Source organism: Tympanuchus pallidicinctus, unplaced genomic scaffold (genome assembly GCF_026119805.1).
Source record: "Tympanuchus pallidicinctus isolate F22 unplaced genomic scaffold, pur_lepc_1.0 scaffold13, whole genome shotgun sequence".
Classification (NCBI taxonomy): Eukaryota; Metazoa; Chordata; class Aves; order Galliformes; family Phasianidae; genus Tympanuchus; species Tympanuchus pallidicinctus.
In genome coordinates, this window is record NW_026294648.1 from 5,846,837 (window position 1) to 5,867,352 (window position 20,516).

At 45.0% G+C, this 20,516-nt stretch overlaps 1 protein-coding gene and 1 long non-coding RNA gene across 5 annotated transcripts in view; both read left to right on the forward strand.

The window, feature by feature from the left end:
- The window catches only part of LOC128075848 (uncharacterized), a 354,845-nt gene that overhangs the window by 320,016 nt on the left and 14,313 nt on the right, over nt 1-20,516 (forward strand). The gene's annotated exons all lie outside the window — the stretch shown is intronic.
- The window catches only part of PAK3 (p21 (RAC1) activated kinase 3), a 204,561-nt gene that overhangs the window by 173,089 nt on the left and 10,956 nt on the right, over nt 1-20,516 (forward strand). For 3 of the 4 annotated variants that reach the window (XM_052672944.1, XM_052672942.1, XM_052672943.1), the window contains 7 exons: nt 2,712-2,812; nt 5,387-5,431; nt 6,544-6,697; nt 8,447-8,484; nt 10,487-10,618; nt 11,613-11,775; nt 17,327-17,390. In XM_052672944.1, the coding sequence (XP_052528904.1) occupies nt 2,712-2,812; nt 5,387-5,431; nt 6,544-6,697; nt 8,447-8,484; nt 10,487-10,618; nt 11,613-11,775; nt 17,327-17,390 (697 nt within the window). The remainder of the gene's footprint in view (nt 1-2,711; nt 2,813-5,386; nt 5,432-6,543; nt 6,698-8,446; nt 8,485-10,486; nt 10,619-11,612; nt 11,776-17,326; nt 17,391-20,516) is intronic. The other variant, XM_052672946.1, reaches the window with a different exon arrangement.

The window sequence follows — 20,516 nt, forward strand, 5'->3', positions numbered from 1 at the left end:
TTGTTTTGCCAGCTTACATAAAACAGGAACAGTGTGGGTTGCAGGGCACAGACAGAAGTGTCAGAGCTTTTAGGTAGTGAAGGAGATAGACAGTGTTGCAAGAAGAATCCTCATTCTGTATCTGGTTGATGCCATGTCAGTGTTTGGAGCATAGGCAGTATGTGTGCAGTCTGGCTTGTGAAGCAGGAGCAGACCATGGGAAGGAGCTGGGATGCATGTCCTCTGTGGGAGTGCTGCTCCTGAGGAGCATTTCCTGTAATGCCTTTGGGCTGTTGCTTTAAACTGAGTTTGATGGCCTTTTAAATCCAGATTTCCCTGCATGTGCTTGCCAGTGGATGAGGTAGGAGTAGCCAGTTTGGTTATCTACAATAAAAAATTATATATGCTGAACAAAAGTGACGTCTTCCAACTGGCAACATTTATCCTGGAAATTAAAGCAACAACACCTTTGAGATAAAAGAAGGTTAAAAGGCTTTATGTTATATGTGATATATTGCTGCTATTGTTACTGAATGTCAAATGAAAATAATTCATCAATTAACATTGTGGAGGAGCTTGCAGTACAGATGAAAGGTGACGTTAAATTATTTAATGAGGATAAATGCAACAGTGCAGAGGAAGGATTAGAAACATCCTAAGGACTTTAATTAGGAAGAGCAGAGTATCTTCCTCTAAATGAGGCTGTAAGGTAGAAGAAGAAAAATGGGCAAAGAGAGCTTTCCTTTCTTGTTAGATAAAACATTACTTACACTGATTTGCTCCGTGAAGCTGTGCTATCTGTGAGCAAAGCAGACGTGAGGGGTGATGGTACAGCCCAGGGGTGAGATGCTCAGCAAGTGGGCAGGTATAGTAGTGGGACACAGCAGAGTGGTGATTGTATGTCCACGAGCAGAGAATTGCTTTATGTTACAAGGGCAGTGCACCACAAGGTGGGTTTTACGAAGCTGAGTCCTGGCTGATGTTGGTAGAAAGGGAAGCTGGAGTCTGAGATAAGGAACAAACTCTTCACGCAGCTGTGACGTGTGTAGCATGGCTGTCAGCAACGCCGCAACGAGGAGTGTGAAAGGTGAAGATGGGAACTGAGCAACTGCTCCTTTCTGTCCTGCTGATGTGTCGCTATGACACACGTATACGCTTTCATATTGCCCTTAATCGTGGTGACGTGGTGGCATTTAGAGATGCTGATGGAGTACTTGTGGTGAGCACAGCACAAACCTCCTGGCTCAGGGGCTCTCACAGTCATTAGTGTGAAGTCACATCGGCACAACAGAGTGTGATGAGGGCATGTCACCAGGTGGGCAGGGGGTGGGTAGGAGGGGCAGCAGAGGAGAGGTGGGATGCTAAGGTGTAGATAACTCAATGTAGTGACACGAGTTGATGTGATTTATTTATTTTCATTCAGCGTGAGCTTTGTGTTCAGCTGAGTTCGCGTTAATAACTTTCACATTCTGCAAGCGAGCACCATGGTATTTGTTCTGCTTCAGCTGTGGGCACGTAAGTTCTCACTGAAACAATGAACACATTGGGTAGCGTGGCATTGCCCTTCAGCTGTGTGCAATCTGCCCCTGGCACAAAGGGACCCAGCAACGAGCTCCGCACAGTTATGTTCACCCACAGCAGAGAAGGTGCTTGGCAAGCCAGAAGCTCAGTGCCTGCCAGCAGGCGGGGGTCTGAGCACGGGTTTGTGCTGCCTTCATCTGTGTGTTTGGGAGAAGTTCAGAGCCAGCGTTGCTGTTGCCCAGGCCTGTCACTGTTGCACGTGGATTCTCAGTGCAGCCTCTCAACCTTTCTTCTGCTTGTTCTTTGTCAGCTTTCTTCAGCAGCTGGGCTGAAGGGAGGTTTGCTGGTATTGAAAGCAAAGGAGGTGGATGACCATAAGGGATGTCGTTCCCATAAGGTATTAGATAAGGAAGAGAGGAGAAATGTGTGGACTGACTGGCTTCCAGGTCTGTTTCCCTCAGTAAGGTACTTCCCAGTCTGTGAAGGCTGGCCAACAGGCTTCAAAAATGTGTTTATATTCCTTGAAAACTGACTTTTATGGATATATATCTATAGTTAGTTGTAAGCTCAAATGAAGCTTTTCCAGTGGCATTTATGGAATTTTGTTGCTGTGCAGATGCTGTGGTTGCTTATGCAGGAAAAGCTGCTGTGTCAGTCTTCTGCTTGAGTGAGGAGCAGGAGCAGGGCCTTCATCTCCTTCTGAGCTGCCTGCTTTCATTGAACTTGCAGGGACTGGTTATCTTCATATCCTTTCTTCTCTTATTTGGCTGATTCGGATGGATTCACAGCATACTGGAGAAGACAAACTCGTACAAACAGGCACTGTGCACATCCTGAGTTCTTCACTTCTGCAGAACCCAGAGAGTAGGAATGTAATGGCTAGAGATGAAAACTCCAGTGAAGAAAAGAACTGATGATAGAATCCATAGTGCTCAGAGGTGACCTGAGGTGACTCCATGACCTTACAGCCCCATGCTTTGGCAACCTCTTGGAAAAAAAAAAAAAACAAAATCAGATATATCACCTTCTAGACCTTCTCAAGACAAGGGCTGACAGGCTGGTATTGCATTAACTTGGGTCTCATGGTCAAGTAAGATAAACTCTGAACTGTTTTTCACACGTAAAATACTGTTTTGAGTGCACGTAATTGTGAAACTTCTTAAGTAAAAAGCTGTGCAGAAAATAAGTGCTTGTTAACACTTTGCTTCTAGCCAATAAGAAGAAAGAGAAAGAACGCCCTGAGATCTCTCTTCCTTCAGACTTTGAACACACGATTCATGTGGGGTTTGATGCCGTCACTGGAGAATTCACAGTAAGTTACTGCTGTGTTGCATATTTACTAAAACTTCCAGTTCCTTTATGGTAAAATAGCTGCCTGTTGCCAGAAACTACAGATGACAGCAGCCAGGCTGCAGAGAGAGCTTTATTGGTTGAGCTTAGGGCTTGGAGTGTTCTGCTTCTGATTCAGGCTGCTTTTTCTCCAAGGATTATTGGCAATGTTTGCAAAAAATGAAAGCTAGGAAGAACACAGGTGTACACTTCTGTCAATCCCACCAGCTGCTACAGGGCTTGGTTATTCAGTCTTTAGAAAAGCATTGAAAAACCCCACACATAGTGCATAGTGTGTCTCTCTGCAGACAGACAGCCCCAATGTGCAAAGTCCAGCCGCTCTGCAGACAGCTCTTGGAGGTGCTCAGGAAGTGGCAATGTTGTCCATTCATTTTAATCCCGTAATCTTCAAAATACATCCATGGGTTAGGTGCTCAGATGCATTTCTGTGCTAATAAAGTAGCAGTCAGCTTGCTCTACTTACATCAGAAAGTACATGAAGCGCTGGGAAAAATGAGTCTGATAGAAGCTCCTTGAAGTCTGCAGGGGACTTCAAAGCATTTTCTCTCAGACTGTTGCCTGGTGCTGAAGCCATTTGTCAGTGAAGTGAGTTTACATGGCAGTGAGTTTACATTTGATTGAGCTGTGGAGGTGCGAGGAAACACGAGCAGTTGTGTGTGCCATCAGTAGCACCCTGTGAGCTGAGTGGTCGGACCGCGCTGTCACTGTATGTCACACTGGTGTGAGCTGCATACACCACACAGGATGGGACAAATCATCTTCCCGGACAAAGTACAGCTGATTTCTGGAATTTCTTTATCACTTTTTTACTTTTACTGCCACTTCTGTTTACCAAAAACATTCCCAAAGGCCAGAGGGTTTCTGTACTCTGCAGCAGCATTAGCAGCAGTAAAAGGAAAAAAAAAAGAAAACTTAACGGTAGCTTGTCTTCAAAGGAGTGAAACTGAAATATTCTTGTAATTAAGAAACACAGTTACAGTTAAAATATGTAGAATAAAACAGATGTCACTTGCAAACACTTCTTACAGCCAAAGGAATAGTGACTCCTCCCATGCAGCTTGCCAGCACAGGTCTCATCCTGCAGTCCTAGCAGAGCAGAGTGTCAGCCAGCAAGAGCACGGCTCTGTTAGGAACTTGTGTCGCCCCCGCAGGGTCTCTGTGTGCAAGTGCTGCATTTCATGTGGCACAGGGCATGTTTGATTTGTCCCAGCCTGCGTACAACTGGTGTATCAGCTGGGCAGTCCTACCAAAGGGGCTGAAGTGTCAGCTGAAGTGTCTCGCTGTCTGGTGACCACACTGTCTCCTTCAGGAGTTTGGAAGTGCCATGGGAATGTGCAGTAAGCGAAAGTGTGAATGTATGGTTTCTTTTGTTTGCTTGCTTTTGTGTTTCTGTTTGTTTGTTTCAAATGATGACAGTTGCTGTGTGTGTTTGCTCTGCTGGTTGTGCAGTGCATTGAGCCATTTGCTAACAGCCACCCTCCACTGCATTCCCTGATTCCCCAGAGCTGCATCTCCAGTCAAAGCTGGGAACACCTGCATGGGCTCCTAAGCTTTGGCTTTCAGGTTTGAGCATCAAGCTGTGTTGTTGCTCCTGAACATACATGTATGTCGTATGTCCATTTCACCGTGCTTGGGGCAACCACATTTGCTAAGAAATAGGACTGAAAGTTCCAAATAAAATTGGCTTGAAGCTGCTGGGTGGAAGCATGCTTCTAGAGCGTCTTATTGATCTATTTTGAAGAAACGTTTTCTGAATGGAGGAAGAAGCGTGGTTTGCAGGGCTTTGGTGTGAGTTCTGTGAGGCATTCATTTTTGAAATGGTTTCCTGATCCGCATTCTAGAACAAAACATGTTCCAACTTTCTAAGTTTCAAGATGATAATATTAGCAAGTGGGAGAAAGGTGTGGTATAGACCCAACGAAGTTGAACACTGTTCCTCTAATAAAGCCTTTCTTTTGAATTGCCTCATTTTTGTGTGGCACTTGCTGATCATTTGGGTTATGACAGCACACAGCCTCCTGGTGTGAAATCTGGTTGTGACTTCCATGGCTGCTTTCTCCATGGCACTCTGTTGACTCATGCTCTGGCCTGCTGTGATGTTGGGGCTGGAGAAGCATTTTGGATGTGTAGAGCCATTCCGAATTGCTTTATGAACTGGACAATCAGCAGAAGCCTGGATATTTATCTTTTTGCATTACAAAAATTTTTAAGAATGAAATCCTGAGTAATTTTTCCAGTCACTTGCTGTTGATCCTCAGCAATGTGTTTTTTATAAGGGAGAGAAAAACTGGTGTGAAAAAGAAAAGAGGGGAAATAATGCTTCCAAACTTTGCAATGATTGTGATTTTTCTGTTTTCCTAAGCCTGTCTTCCTGTAGCCTGTCCACCACCCAGTCTATTTGATATCTGCCTCAGAGCTCCCATTTTAGATGGGACTTTCCCCACTTTGGCCCACTGGTTTCACCTCCTACCACCTTCTGAGTTGTCCCACATTCTGTTTTAACTTTCTTTTCTTTCTTTATTTACGTCCATTACAGCCAGATCTCTATGGCTCACAGATGTGCACAGGGAAGCTCCCAGAGGTGCGTCACAGGCCCAAAAGAAGCTTGCATCAAAGTGCTTCTTTGAGATGTCATAGCACTGCAGCAGCAGGTCGATGTGTGTGCAGTAGATTTGTTGCTTGGCTTATCCCACTTTTTTCATTAATCCCAAACTCTGGAGGCCCATGTCACACATTGTTTTGCAGAGAACTTAGGAAGAAGCTGTATTGAAATGTTTGTCTCTTGTTGGGGTGGCACCAAGGGTTAAGCTTAAATGCACTTCAGGTGTAGTGTTCCATTCCTAGGCCCTACAGTTTGCTGGTAGATGGTAGCCGTGCAGTAAATGGGGAAAATTACAGGCTCTCAAATTTAGGAAATTATACTGGATATTTAAAGCAATCTTTTTGTTAATACGATTCCAATGCAGAGCTGCAGCTTTCAGCGTTCAGATCAATTTTCAAATGCCTTCCTTGGTAGCTGTTTGAGATTTCATACGAGGCATTGGCACTCAGCCTGCATCCTGAATTTCTGCATTTCTACAGTGGACAACTTAAAACACTGCAGGAGCTCAAAAAAGAGGCATCCTTTGCAGCAGCAGCTGCGGTACAACTCAGTGTTACAATTTTGAGAATTTAAATGCAGAGGCTTAACCTCCCTGTGGTATCTGATGTGCTGAAAATTATTGTCAGGGTGGGGTTTACCTTTTGATCAGACAGCAGTGATCATTTCAGCCATGTGTTTGCATTATTAAGCATTAAAAATCCAGTGTAAAGCTCCTAAAATACACGGCGTTGTCCACAAATATAGAATAGTCTTGTCATGTCTGCACTGAATCACCAGGAAAACAAGCTAATCCTCAAATCATTATTCCATGGAAGAGCAATGTTGATTGAAAGATGAGATTCATGCACTTTTTTTCCTATCACAATCATAACTTTCTTTTCTTTTTAAAGTCGGATCCTGGTTTTAGCTCTGTATTTTGATAGAGAAGAGAATGATTGCATCTACTGTATATGCTTCTAATTTTAATTGTAAAGCATCAATCAGAATTTCTGAAAGTAATCTTACAGGTAGCATGGGATCTTGGTAAAGATCTGTACAGCTGCAGCTGTACTATGCTCTTAATTCACGTTCTTTCCACTTGACATCTGCAGGGCATTCCAGAGCAGTGGGCCAGGCTACTACAGACCTCCAACATAACAAAACTAGAGCAGAAGAAGAATCCTCAAGCAGTTCTAGACGTCCTCAAATTTTATGATTCCAAAGAAACAGTTAACAACCAGAAATACATGAGCTTTACGTCAGGAGGTAAGTGAACATCTTGCTGCAAAAAAGGGGACGTCCAGCTGAAGTTCTGGAATGTGCAGTGGTCAACAGTCAACCTCAGAAAATGGCACTGTGGGATGCTCCACGTGTGAGATGAGTTAATTTGCCCTTTTGTCCTCTGACTGTCATTGATACTCTGACTTCTTGTTGTGGGAACTAAATAAGACACCAGATGGAGCGGTTGCTGCCATCACGGGCATTTGTGGCCAAAAATGGTGTTTGCTTTTTTCTGTTTCTTCTTTGCATCCTTCTTTCTTCTCAGTTTGGGGTACAAAGGATGTCTGTTCAGTCCATCAGTTACTGTTGGCACCTAAGAGCAATGAACTCTGAGGAATTTTTGTGTTATTTTATGAAGAATTTTAAAGCTTTTTACATGAGATATTTTTATAGAGAAGATAAGGCTGCTACCTGGAAATGCGCAAAGAAACTCCAAATGGCTGCTATAGTGGAGCCCAAAATGGGCTCTGGCCACAGGGGAGAAGAAGGAAGGCAGTAATGATGTCCAGAGCAACCTCTGCAGCATTCCAGGAAGATCCTCATGAGCTAGGCATTACCTTGCTAAAGCCTGCAGACATTGGTGTCATTTTTTCTCTTGGTTGTGTACAGTCTGCAAAATTGTAGTACAGCATTGCAAAAACAAGAAAGCAAGAGTGAGTCTGTGCTGTAGTTCGCTCTTTTTTTGTTTCCTTTGGCCTATTTTTTTCATTTTGCTTGACAAGCACTGGCTTGCAATAAATCCAGCAAAAAAAGCAGAGGATTTCCTAAAAGCAGTGTATCTGAGTTCTGTGTTGATGTGTTCTGCTGTTTCTTAATAAGTGAGACACATTCAAAATGAAAATACCAGCAAGGTACATTTACTTTGGTAAAGCCTGTGTTGACATGTTCAGCTAATGAGGGGCTGTCTGCCTCCAGCAGCATTTCAGACTTAACCTGCAGCCGTTCAAATCCTCCTTGTAGAAGTCTGGCAGCAGGGTCTCTCATTTCCTCCCTTTGCTGGTTCAACCCATATGACCTCCAAAACGCAGAGTGGGGCAGCAGCTCTGAGCTCCTTCTAAAAACTGTGCAGTTCCTTCCAGAAGGTGTTAATATTTGCCATTGTTTGTAGGGAAAGCATCTTTTTCCTAAGGTTCATAATTGAAGAATTTAACTGTCTGTCTTGATACTTAATGTCCATTAAGGTAGCAAGTGCTTCTGTGATGAGTGCTGAATTCACAATAATTAGTGTTTGCTCCCAAACTCAACATTACCCACAGTATGAGGGAGGAGTGTATCTGTGTTCAGCACTGAAAGTAGGACTTAACATCTTGACAGAGCTGTTACTGCACTGTGTTGCAATAAAGTGCCCAAAGCATGGGGCTCCCCAGAACCCCTGGGGGTTGTACACTTAGCAAGCCAGAGAGCATCACTGCGTGCAGCTTATTAAACAAACAGCTCTCGGGGGAACAGAAGCATTGGATGTTAAAGAACAATTTGCATTTCTTTTTTTTTTTTTTTAACCATTTTTCTTTGTATTTTATTTACTGGCAAAGCCGGGATAGCAGTAGACTGGAGGAACAGAGGAAAAAAAAAAACACCCTGCTATATTGTTACTTTGCTTTCTTTGTGAAATCACTCTTGCTACTGCAAGGATGTTGTGAAAGAAAAACAGTGTCAGTGTGAATATACTGCTGGGTGGGATTCCCCATAGCAGATACTGCTTTGTAACTGTGTTGCTTTCCCTACACGTTGCAGATAAAAGTGCCCACGGATACATAGAAGCTCATCCTTCGGTGAGTGTGAATGTCACCTTTTCCTTCTGTAGTGCTTGGCTGCAGAACAGGCAGTGAGCTTTGGCTTCCGTGAGGTCGTGCTGGCCTGGTGGGCTGCAGGGAGGTAGCATCTCAGTGTCTCCCCGAGCACCAATCTTCTAATTTTCCCTTTAAGAACTTTCCTACATATGAAAGTCTGGGTTTGCAGCCAGAAGATTGCTTACTGTTCTTAGCCGTGGTAGAATATATAATTCACAACAATATGCAGTACTGTCTAATTAGCCCATTTTAATATAGCTTTAGCAACTTACAGTTCGTTTCTATTAAATTTCATGATTTATCCTCAGTGCAGCTGGTTATGTAGCTGAATATGAATAAGGTTATAATTGATATGTAACTCACTGGAGCCATTGAAAGAAAGTTTTAAGTAATGATTCACTCTAATTAATACTGAATTGCCATAGCAATCCCAAAGATGTACTCATGACATTCGCATTAATATTGACCAGATTTATTAGTGTTAATGTTGCTGCTTTAAATAGCAAATGATTGAGTGGGAATTTGGCCTTTATTTTCAAGTGCTAAGCAACATAATTTTAGATCTGTGATTACACAGCACAGACGGTGTAGAATTAAATGAAAATCATCTTTGTTTACTTTATTTGTTGTTGTTGCTTTTCAGTTGATGCCTCTTTCATAGAACAAAACTTCTAAAGGCAGTTCAGGTCCCATGGGGGCACTGTGGGGCCTTCCAGGTATCTGTCCCCATCTGTGGCATCCAGAGGGTGCTGCAGTGCTCCGGTCTGTGCTGGGGCTCAGCCCTGGGGAGGTGCCCATGGGCAGCATGTGGGCTCATGCTGTCCTGCAGAGCAAACTGCTCCGACAGGAGCGAGCAGCCCTTGCAGTCACTGTAATTTCATTTCACTCCTTAATGGGGCTCTGGCATTAAGTAATATGACATTGTATATGTTCTAGCTGCACAGTTCAGTTCTGTCAGACCAAACGTGGAGCCCAGTGGAAAAAGTAGTTAATAAGAGTTGAACAGAACAGAAATGTGATTATTCCCTTCCTTATTTTTTCCTAGATCATCTTTTCCCCATGTAAGCAAACTGCTCATGATGTACAGAAAGAGATACGCAGATTTAATATATGACAGTGCCATACACCTTTAACATTGCTCTTCAAACCAGTGTTTAGAATATCTTATGTATCAGTCTCTACTTATACAGGCCATATTGGTGGCCTTTTTCTCCCTTTACCATTAAAAGGCTGGTGCTGGAGCAGGGTCTCATGGAGCACGCTGTGTGTGTTGCCAGGCATAGCACAGGTATGGCGAGGGGCTCCCGCTGCCTGCAGGGCAAAGCGAGGCAGAGGTAGTGGGGAATCTGTTTGCTGCCTTATGATTAGGGAAGGAGGACAACAGCGAAAAAGGAGCTGCTAAACAGGGAAATTTGGCTCTGTGAAAGCATGCAATATGACCACCCCAGGGGTGAAATAAAAGAGAAACGAGCAGCCTTTCCCTGCAAAATAAAATTCCTGGCAAGACAATGCGGGAGGCTTTGTGTGTTGAAGTGTGTTAATTAACCTAGCCAGCAGACACCTGTTAACTTAATTAACTGCTACCATTTTTGCAATGCCAAAGCAATTAACTAGTAGCCAGGTGGGGTTTCTAGTGACATATTCAAACACTACTTTTGGTAAAACCAGACTTTGAGAAAACTGATGGGAATGTTTTAGTTGTTTTCGTATAATTTATCGCTCCAGTGATGTTTGGGCACAGTTCAGGAGTCCACACGTAGTTCACTATGAATAAGTACAGAGCGAAAATATAAAACACTGAGGGGAATTAACAAAGCGTGGTAAGCTTTAACCTGTAAGTGGTGGTGGGGGACTGAAGGGTGTGGGCCTTGCTGTAAGGATGCAGAGGCTGTTGGTGATATCTGAGCAGACAGAAGTTGTTCATACTTACCAGACCTCCCAGTGCCCAGTGGTGGCTGTCACTCATGGTACTGTCTGTCTGCAGAGCACAAAAACAGCATCAGAACCCCCATTAGCACCATCGGTTTCTGAAGAAGAGGATGAAGAAGATGAGGAAGAAGAAGATGACAACGAACCTCCGCCTGTTATTGCACCGCGGCCTGAACACACGAAATCAGTAGGTCCTGGCTTTGGGCAGCACTGCTGCAGTGCCATTCTGAGCTGTGTGTTTGTGGGTGAGGGCTGCAGTACAGCCATGGGCTATTGCTTCACCCAACCTACTGATGCCAGGAGATCGGCTTGAGCTTAATTGTCTAGTTGAGAGTTTCCTGTGATGCTGATTAAAACAGTGAATTTTATCTTAGTGTCAGATAAGAGGTAGCACTGTGTCGTTCAGTGCTACTGCTGTAACAGTGCACAAGTTGGTCCACAGGACCTTTGTAGGGAGAGCGGTCATCAGGTGCCTTTCACACTCCTGTGGGACGTGTAGAACTGTCCCTGGAGGTAGCCCTCCCTCTCCACATGTAAGGAGTTAAATAAACTGCTTAGGGTTGCACTCTTGCATGACAGAAGTTTGGTGAGAAGCATCCTACCCAGGTGTGCATTGTAAAGAGCAGGCAGAAGTCTAAAGGACTGGAATGCAGTTCCTAGTGGAACTTAAAACTTGAGATCACCAGTGAGAAGTTAGTTGAGTAGTTGCGATGAGAAAAGGAAAATGCTCTGTTTCTGTTCAGGCAGCTGTCCTAACTGATGAAACCACTCCTAATGCTGAGTATTTCTGTTGCAAAACTGTTGCCTTCAGTGCTATGTTGGTGCCATCCCTGAAATTTTTAAGAGTTCCATTAGATCAGTCATTTTGTATCCCACATAAACAGATGAGCAGAAGGGAGCAAGGCTCTCAGACCCCAATACATCTTTTTCTGTAGTCTGTCAACACAGTAAAGTAACCATTTGTCACCTTCCAGAAAATAAATGAAAATTGAGCCCTGACCCTGAACTTGCATAAAGGTAGCCTTTGTTTTTCCTTATCCGCTTAGAGAAGCGGAGAGTGAAAATGAACGTTTTAAGCCCTGGATGTGGCGGGTAGCATCTTCCTGGCACCTCTGTTTGAAATATGGTTTCAGGGCACCTCTGCAGGTCACCTTTTTGACATGAACTATTCATTGTCACAGATCTACACGCGCTCCGTAATCGAACCTGTCGCTGCACCAGCACCAGCTAAAGAAGCCACCACTCCCCAGCCTGAAAACTCCAACACAAACACTTTGTACAGAAACACAGACCGGCAGCGGAAAAAATCCAAGATGACAGATGAGGAGATCCTAGAGAAACTGAGTATGTATTCTGTCTTTCCTGTCTGGTAAAGCAGCGTCCTGTGTGCATATCTCAAGTACGTGGAGAAGCGTTCATCTCCAGTTCAGCACTGCTGGGTCTCACAACTCCCTATGCAAACTGTTACTGTGCCTGTAGGGAGTGGGAGAACACTGTGGGCATTCCTTCTGCCTCCAGGGGCAGCTCTGACTGAGTTGGATTTGCCTGAGCTTCTGTCTGTGCTGAAGGCTAAAGAGGAGATTATTTCTGCTTCAGCAGAAGGCTGTGGCCTAGTGAATGTCCTACTGAACTCCAGTGTGCTGATGCCCAAAGTTAAAAGAATATTTGGCTTCCTAAATTATCTTAAATTCCTGACTTCTCACCAGTCATCGGAGCCAACATATTTTGCAGAAATTTCTTGGATTTGTTGGTTGGTTTTTTTGTGTGTGTGTGTTGTTGGTTGTTGCTTTTGTTTGTTTGTTAACCTGTAGACAGTTACAGAATGAAGCAGATTCCTTCAGCCTCCGTTGGGTCTCCTCCCCAGGATGTTCTAGTGATGTAGTTACTGGGGTTACCATCATTTCTACCATTGTTTCTGAGCTTGCTGTTAGAAGAATTCCCATTTAGTCAAAGAGGACTCCTTTGAAAGAACCATGGATAGAGAAGAACAGATTTTTTCAGTGTACCCCAGAAGAAAATACTTTTTGTAGCAATCTTTATTTTATTTCTTAGCTTTATACTTATAAAGATGCTTCAACGAGGCACACATGTGACCTGACCAGGTAAAACTGCATTGCAGGTGTTTCTCAGGAGCTATAGCCTCCTGCGTACCCACTGTGTATTCCTCAATTTTCGTGGCAGTGTGACATAGCTAATGCACAGTGAGTTACTACTGGAATCCTAGCTGTTGTCCCTAAAGCCCTCCATGGATCATATAAACACATGAAGCTCTTAGTGATTCTGTAGCACAACCCATTTAATCAGCTTCTTGCACATACTAGCTTGCAGTTCTGTGTTATCAGGCAGTAACCTGTTGGGTTCATAAGATACCTTAGTTCATTCTGTGTCTCCTGCTACCTGGTAGCACAGTCAGTGGATTGACTCCTGCCCTCAGTGTTTATCTCAAAGCTGTTAATATTACGCCCAGTCTGGCTGTGGCTTCTTCCCAGTACAGAGGCTGATTGCTGTGAAAGCCAACCGTGGTGTCACGCATTCCCTCCCTGCCACCAATGGTGCATGTCGCTGCAGAGGCTGAAGCCTTTCCTAGCTGTGAGTGCTGCTGCTGGTGTTGGGGTGTTCTGTGCCTGCAGGACTGCGTAGGACTGGGTGTCACTGCCGGTAGGGGGCGGTGGCGGGACAAGTTCCATGGCTTTGGCTGGGGAGGTAATTAAATAATTCAGGTGTTTATTCCAGAGCAGGGGATTCACCTGCAGGTATGTCAGCTTATAAGGGGAGAGAATATAGCTCCTTCACCTGGGGCTGTTTGAGGCAGGCTTCTGCCATGAGATCTGCAGGCACGTGCATACTTGAGTGTAAGCATGCGTATTATTTATTGACACTCATGGACCTCAAATGGAGGCTGAGCCCTTAAGTTACTGCAGGTTATGCCTCTGAAGTGTTACGTGCTCTCATAGTTCATTTTTTTTCTTAAGAATTTGTTTGTTAAACAAGGTCTGAAGATCTGCCGTGGGCAAACTGAGATGTGGGCAGTGAAAATCTTTCTTTGCTTTCATGAAGCTATCTGAAATTGTGGCCAGCGCTCGTTTGCAGTAGTCCTGGGCTGATTACATCAAAGCATGTGCGTTGTGTTGGTTTTTGTTTGCTTTTGAACTCACAGCACTTCTTCACCTTGCCGGCTTCCTCTGCAATTGATTTCATGCTTCTTTTATGAAGGTGTCCCCTGCCTTCTTTTATCTTAAATTGCTTTCCTAATTCTTCTCTGCTTGAAATAAGCTGGGCTTTTGTAGAGACAATTTCATTACGCGTTTTCCTAGGGAGTAAAGCCTGTAATATTGAGATAAGATCAAACAAAACTCTCTGTAATGAAATCATGAATATGTTCTGCTGCAGTTATAAAACAGAAGTGGCCAAATTGTGCTTTCTTATCCATTTAATTTAGGACTTGATAAAAAAAAGTTCTTAAAGACCTCGCAGTAGTCAGTGTGTTAGTCTTGGTCCTGCACAGGGAGTGCTCCTCTGAGCTGGAGCTGCACACAGTCAGGCTGCTGCTTTCAGTGCTGTGCTATTGGACAGACGTTGGCTCAGTCACAGGAAATCAGCCACAAACAATTAACAGGCAGAAGCAGCCGCTCAGGTTTTGAACTGCAGAAGTGTGAGCTGCAAAATCGGTAGTAAGTTTGGAAAATGGTTATTCAAAATGTCTTTTTTTTCAGTCTTTTTTTCTGTATTCTTTTCTAACACAAACCTCCATGAACTTCTGCTCTTGTTCCTGATGGGGAAGCAGTTCCATTCATTAGCTGAGAATAGCACCTCACCAGACACTGACAACACAGGGTTTTTCCTATTACCTGCCTTTGGTTAGAGAAAGGGGACCCAGAATCCCCTGATCATATTCCTCTTGGCTGAAGAGAGAGTTCATTGAGAGGGCCCATTTTTGTGCAGCAGACTAAAAGCTTCACCTTCTGTTGCACGTTTTGGTGAGTCCCACCTTGGTTGCGGTGCAGACCAGGAAGGTGGCACTGGGTGAGCTCTTGCTGCATAGGTTGCCTGTTGGGAAGGATGGCACAGCCCAGGTCAGCTGCTGGTGCCCACACAGAGCTGGTGGTGCTGTGACTGTTGGAGGTGAGGAGGAGGTCGTGTGCAGGGGCAGCAGCACAGAATCACAGAATCACCCGGGTTGGAAGGGACCTCAAGGATCATGTAGTTCCAACCCCCCTGCCTATCAGGGCCACCAAACACACACATTCAGATCAGGTTGCCCAGGACCCCGTCCAACCTGGCCTTAAACACGTCCAAGGACGGGGCATCCACAACCTCCCTGGGCAGCCCGTTCCAGGGCCCAACCACTCTCCTTGTGAAGAACTTCCCCCTAACATCCAACCTAAATCTTCCCTCCTTCAACTTGGATCCATTTCCCCTAGTCCTGCTATTGTCAGCCCTTCTGAAGAGTTTACTCCCCTCCTGGGTGTAGGTTCCCTTCAGGTATTGATAGGCTGCAATGAGGTCACCCCGCAGCCTTCTCTTCTCCAGGCTGAACAAGCCCAACTCCCTCAGCCTGTCCTCATAGGGGAGGTGCTCCAGCCCCCTGATCATCTCAGTCGCCCTCCTCTGTACCCTTTCCAAGATCTCTGTCTTTCTTGTACTGAGGGCTCCACACCTGGACACAGGACTCCAGATGGGGCCTCACAAGAGCCGAGTAGAGAGGGACAATCACCTCCCTGTCCCTGCTGACCACCCCTCTCCTGATGGAGCCCAGGATCCCATTTGCCTTTCGAGCTGCCAGAGCGCACTGCTGGCTCATGTTCAGTCTCTCGTCCATCAGGACCCCCAGGTCCTTCTCTGCCGAGCTGCTCTCAAGGACCACTCCTCCCAGCCTGTACGGGTGCCTGGGGTTCTTCCGGCCCAAATGCAAAACCTTGCACTTTGCCGTGTTGAACCTCATTAGGTTCACCCGAGCCCAGCCCTCCAGCCTGTCGAGGTCCCTCTGAATGGCATCCCTTCCTTCCACCGTATCAACCGCACCGCTCAGCTTGGTGTCGTCAGCAAACTTGCTGAGGGTGCTCTCAATTCCCTCATCGATGTCATTAATAAAGATGTTAAAGAGCACCGGTCCCAAGACAGACCCTTGGGGGACACCGCTTGTTACCGGCCTCCACCTGGACATGGAGCCATTGACCACCACCCTCTGTCTGCGGCCTTTCAACCAATTGCTTATCCATCGGGTCGTCCACCCATCAAATCCACTTCCCTCCAATTTGGAGATGAGGATGTGGTGGGGGACCATGTCAAAGGCCTTGCTCAGGTCCAGGTAAATAACATCGGTCGCTTTCCCTTCGTCCACCAATGCCGTCACTCCATCATAGAAGGCCACAAGATGAGTCAGGCATGACCTTCCTTTGGTGAAGCCGTGCTGGCTGTCTCGGATCACATGCTCATTCTTTATGTGATCGAGCATCTTGTCCAGGAGGATCTGTTCCATGATCTTCCCAGGCACGGAGGTGAGACTCACCGGCCTGCACATCCCTGCCTCTGCTGCAGCACTTGTGTCTGTGAGCACCCTGTTCTGAGGGGTGCTTCAGCTGCAGTAAGGAACTCAACACTGAGGTCAGTGTAACTGAGGTGAAAGAAGCAATGCAATTGCACCCAAAGGACGTGGGTTACATTGTGCTGATTATAAAGAAAAGATTATAAAAGATTATAAAGAAAAAACAATTGTCTTCTCTTGCATGGCCCTGATGCCATTTTTATTTTGCTTTTCATTTTGAAGTCTTGAACTGCCATTTAGTCATCAGCTTAGGTGTTGCCATTTGTATTTTTGGCAACTACTGGACCAGAAAAAACAATAGTGTTTTTGAATTACTCCTTTGGATTTGAGTTTATCAGATTTTGGCTCTTTCACTTGGTACAAGCATAGTATCCTAATTACTGCATTCTCTCCTTCCCGCTGCCTACATCTCTGAGTGGGCAGGAAACCAGCAAGCTGTGCATGTTGTTGTTGTGCCTTCAGTGGCACACATGCTCCAGACTGCTTCTGGACCTCGGCTGCCCCATGCCCTTGGCAGCAGCCCACCTGCCCTGCTTCGTGCATCCTGCACTTGCCCGCAGTTGTTGGTAGTTGGTGCAGCTGTCCTTGTAGTGCCAGCTCCTGAGCAGTACTGCTGGTCTCCTTACGCAGCATGGCTCTCCTAATGGTGAAGATCAGCATTTGTGCACTGCCGAGTCAGACCAGATGCTTGTTGCCTGGATCAGAGTGAAGGAAAGGAGTGCAGCTGTTAGAATGGCACAAGCAAGGTCTCCTTTGTAACTTAACCCCGTAATCAATTATGAGGATCATAGTTTCTAAAAAATAATGTTACAAGATGTACTTTTTTTTTTTTTTTTTTTTTTTTTTTAAAGGGTGGGACCAAAATTTTGGCAAATGACTGAAAAGCTGAGATTTCTACCTGGAAAAACTATACTGTAGGCTTTCTATTCTGACAGTGACATCTGTTTATAACAATTGGTTCCAGAACCCTAGGGGCATTTAATCTTTGAGAGCATTAAACCTTCTGTAGAATCAGAGTATTTGTCTATAAGGAAGCAAGGCTCTGTTATTTCAGATCTCATCAGTGTTTGTAAACAGAGAAGCACTTGCACTGATTCTTGCTCATTTCTGATTTCCATCTCCTATCAGTTTTCTTCTGTGCTGTCAGTTCTCTGTCACACAGAGCAATCTCTAAAGGACTGTAGGAAGCCAGTTTCTGTGGGGCTGTCTGTGCTGCTGCCTGCTTTGCTGTTGTTACCCAACAGCCCACATGCAGCTGGCAGCCCTGGGCAGTGTGGCTGCATTTCTGATCTGTCCGAAGGTGGTATCTCCATGTTCAAGTGAACATCTTTTATCTTTTCTTTCTTTCAGGGAGCATTGTGAGTGTGGGAGACCCTAAGAAGAAATACACTCGATTTGAAAAAATTGGCCAAGGGTGAGTCCAGTCATGGTAACTCATACACAGATGTGGGCTGGGCATTTTGCTGCTCTAATAGCAAAGTGGGAACCAGGGCAAGCTCCAGTGCACTCAGACATTGGGTTTGGATTCTCCAGCCTCTTGCTTCTTAGCAGTATTTTAACTGTGGCCAGACGGAATTGTCAAAGACCCCTTGCTGCTGCTGCAGCAAGGAATGGGACTGGGAATCTACTGTCCCTCAAGTGTGCAGCACACGTCTTTTAGAATAATAAATCCACACTAGGGAAAGGAGAAAAAAAATCTGCTTCCTTGTGTGAGGGAGCAACTTACCAAATGATATTTGTCAGCTAAATAAAAGCTCTCAATAACCCTTTAAAATATAGTACTAATAAAAATACTCTGACTGAGCAAATAACCACACAGTTTAGAAATTGAAACAGGCACAAACAAAAACAATCAGTAGTAAGGGTGGTGTAGATGTGCAGTGTACTTCACATGGAAGCTCACTGCCTGTCTGATGGATCACTGCTGAGATCCTGCAGGATTTGGGACTCTATCAAAAATGATCTGCTGAGCTGTTCTCTTTGGAAACCTTACTTACTGTAATTGGGACTGATCTGCAATGCTGCCTATGTGAGGAGGCAAGAACAAGAGAAACAAAACCTAAGCTAGATATCTGAGACACATTCCAAATATTGGCAGATTCCCTGCTTGATCCCAGGTTTTCTTCCTTGGCTGTGTTGTAATTCCAGGAGGTCTGATGCCATTTCTGTCAGACCAGCAGCATGCTGTTGCCTGTGCGTGGCAGAATGCTGCTTGCTGACATCAGGAGGTGTCATTCTGCCTTCACAGTGAGGTTTGATCTCAGAGTGGCTGTCCTACAGCTGATACATACTGAAAAAAGTCAGGCACACTCATGCTCTTTTTCTGGCAGGCTTTTCAGTAGATAAATCTGATTTGATAGGACACTTCTGGGGAGGTGTTTCTTCTCCATTCACTGCATAAAACCCTTTCTGAGACTCTGGATTGCTTCCTACCTGAGCTTTGGTTCTTATTATCACTTGGAAAAATATCACTGGACACTCAGAGCCATGCCAGTATCCAAAGATAAGTGTCAGCTGAAGAAGTGAGATTCAGAATAAACATGTGAACAGATTCTTGTTGTCAGTCACAAAATGACCATCGTCCTGTCTTTTGACACTGCTAGGAGTGAGGTTGTACAAAAGTGCCTCAGCAACTGGTGGAAAGGCAAGTGGCCCTGAAAGGACATCAAGATCGGTTTCCTCTGGGATGTTGTGCGGCCAGAAAGTTGCATGCCCTTCTTACAGGGGGGCTGGTGTGCTGTGGTAGTGCTATGGGTTGAGTTAGATGGAAACAGCAGTCCTGGTGGATAGCTAGACCTGTGCTGGGTGTCTTTCAGACCTTCATTGCTATTGCAGTGAACACATGAATGTGGGACTGTTTTAACACCCGTTCTCAGACTTCAGCTGTGCATAAAGGTTTTATTTAAGACTTGCTGTAGCTTTTATAATCTAAATTACGATAACTTTTCTTCTTGACAGTAGAACAGTGGCTGCACTCAGTAATGTACTTCGTCCCACAGTCCGTAAAGGAGTTGGGCTGGCATTCAGGCCCTCAGTGTTACACTGCAGGGAAGTGAGCAGCTTTTCAGTAGCAGCACTGAGCGGGTGCAAGGTTGATAACTGAGGTGTGGTTAGGAGCAGATTCTTACACTGGGAAAAGTGAACTGAGCAGCCCGTAGTGCCTCGTGGCTCCATGCCTTGATAAGCAAACAAACAATGGGATGGTTTTTTTAGCATGTTCAGTGAACAGCAGCCAGCTGAAGCACAAGTCTGATTCAGTGCTGAATCTCTTGTTTGTAATTTGAGTCCAGTTTAGAACTGAAGGTGCTGCTGACACTGGAGGGAACTTCGTGAAGTGGTGCTTGATAAAGGGGCTGTGTTTGCTCCAGCTGTGCTTAGCTAGGAAAGACAGAAGCAGGACGGAGCCACGAGCAGTCTGGTTTCTGGTGGCTGGTTTGTTTGTAGGCTTTAGCAGTTTGTATTTCACTGCATCTTAGTGAAGCAGATCTCCTTGTAGGTTCTGGTACTTGCCTGACTGCATTAAACTGAAGATTCTACAGAAGAGTTTAAAAGTTAGATACAGATCAGAAATTACAGCTGCTTCGACGTAGAAGTCCCTAATGCAGAGTCACAGAGCCTTTGCAGTTAATTCACAGCCTCACTTAAATGCCTCACCTTTATCTGAGCTCTTCACAGATGGCCTGCAGCATACCAAAAGGCATCCTCATTTAAATAACTGTTTTTAAATAAATCCTGACAGGACTGTACTCAGGAGGTACAGCACGGTTTAGAAAATCTAAATAAATGGTGTTGGCTTTTTGTGAAAACAAATTGGATTAATCTCAACAATTAGTCATAGAAAAACGCATTTGCATTTATATTAAAAGAGTACATAGCATGTCCAATGATAGCATTGTTCCCAACAGCCTGTGCAGGGCTGCTGGTTGAAGTAAGGCTTTCAGAAATATTTCAGCCTGAAATAAACAGAAACAAACCAGGCACTGGGGCAAAAATGGGAAAACTGATGTTGTGTTTTCAGATACCAGGACACACATTCCCACTTCTCAGATCTCCAGACTCTCCCTAGCCTTGCTGCCTGTGCAGCAATGGGTTTCTTAAATGATGGCAGCACACACCCAAAGGAAACAGTGGAGTTTAGAAGGCCACACTGTCTGATAAACTCAAAGGGATTTCCTCTGATGATGGACCTTCTTAGCACTGCAGGGGAAGAACCTCTTAATGAGAGGCAGATGGCAGGCAGTGCATAGCACTGTCTGGTCTGCAGGTCACCTATTTCTGGTGGCTCTACACCACCACCTAAGTCTGCTGTAGAAGCACAATGCAGACACCATGAAGAGTCCTTCATGTCTGGTGCACCTAACAGAGCAGCTGCTGAATGGCTCTTGACAAAGAGAAGCTGCATTAGGTTCCCCTGTTTTAGGTCACACTCAGGTTTTATGTGGGAGGTCATATACCTTAACCTGCTCCAGCTGTGATGTCAGGAGGGCTGGAGAACAGTTCCTTGCATGCTAAGAAAGCTGTCTCCAGATCCTTTCTTCAG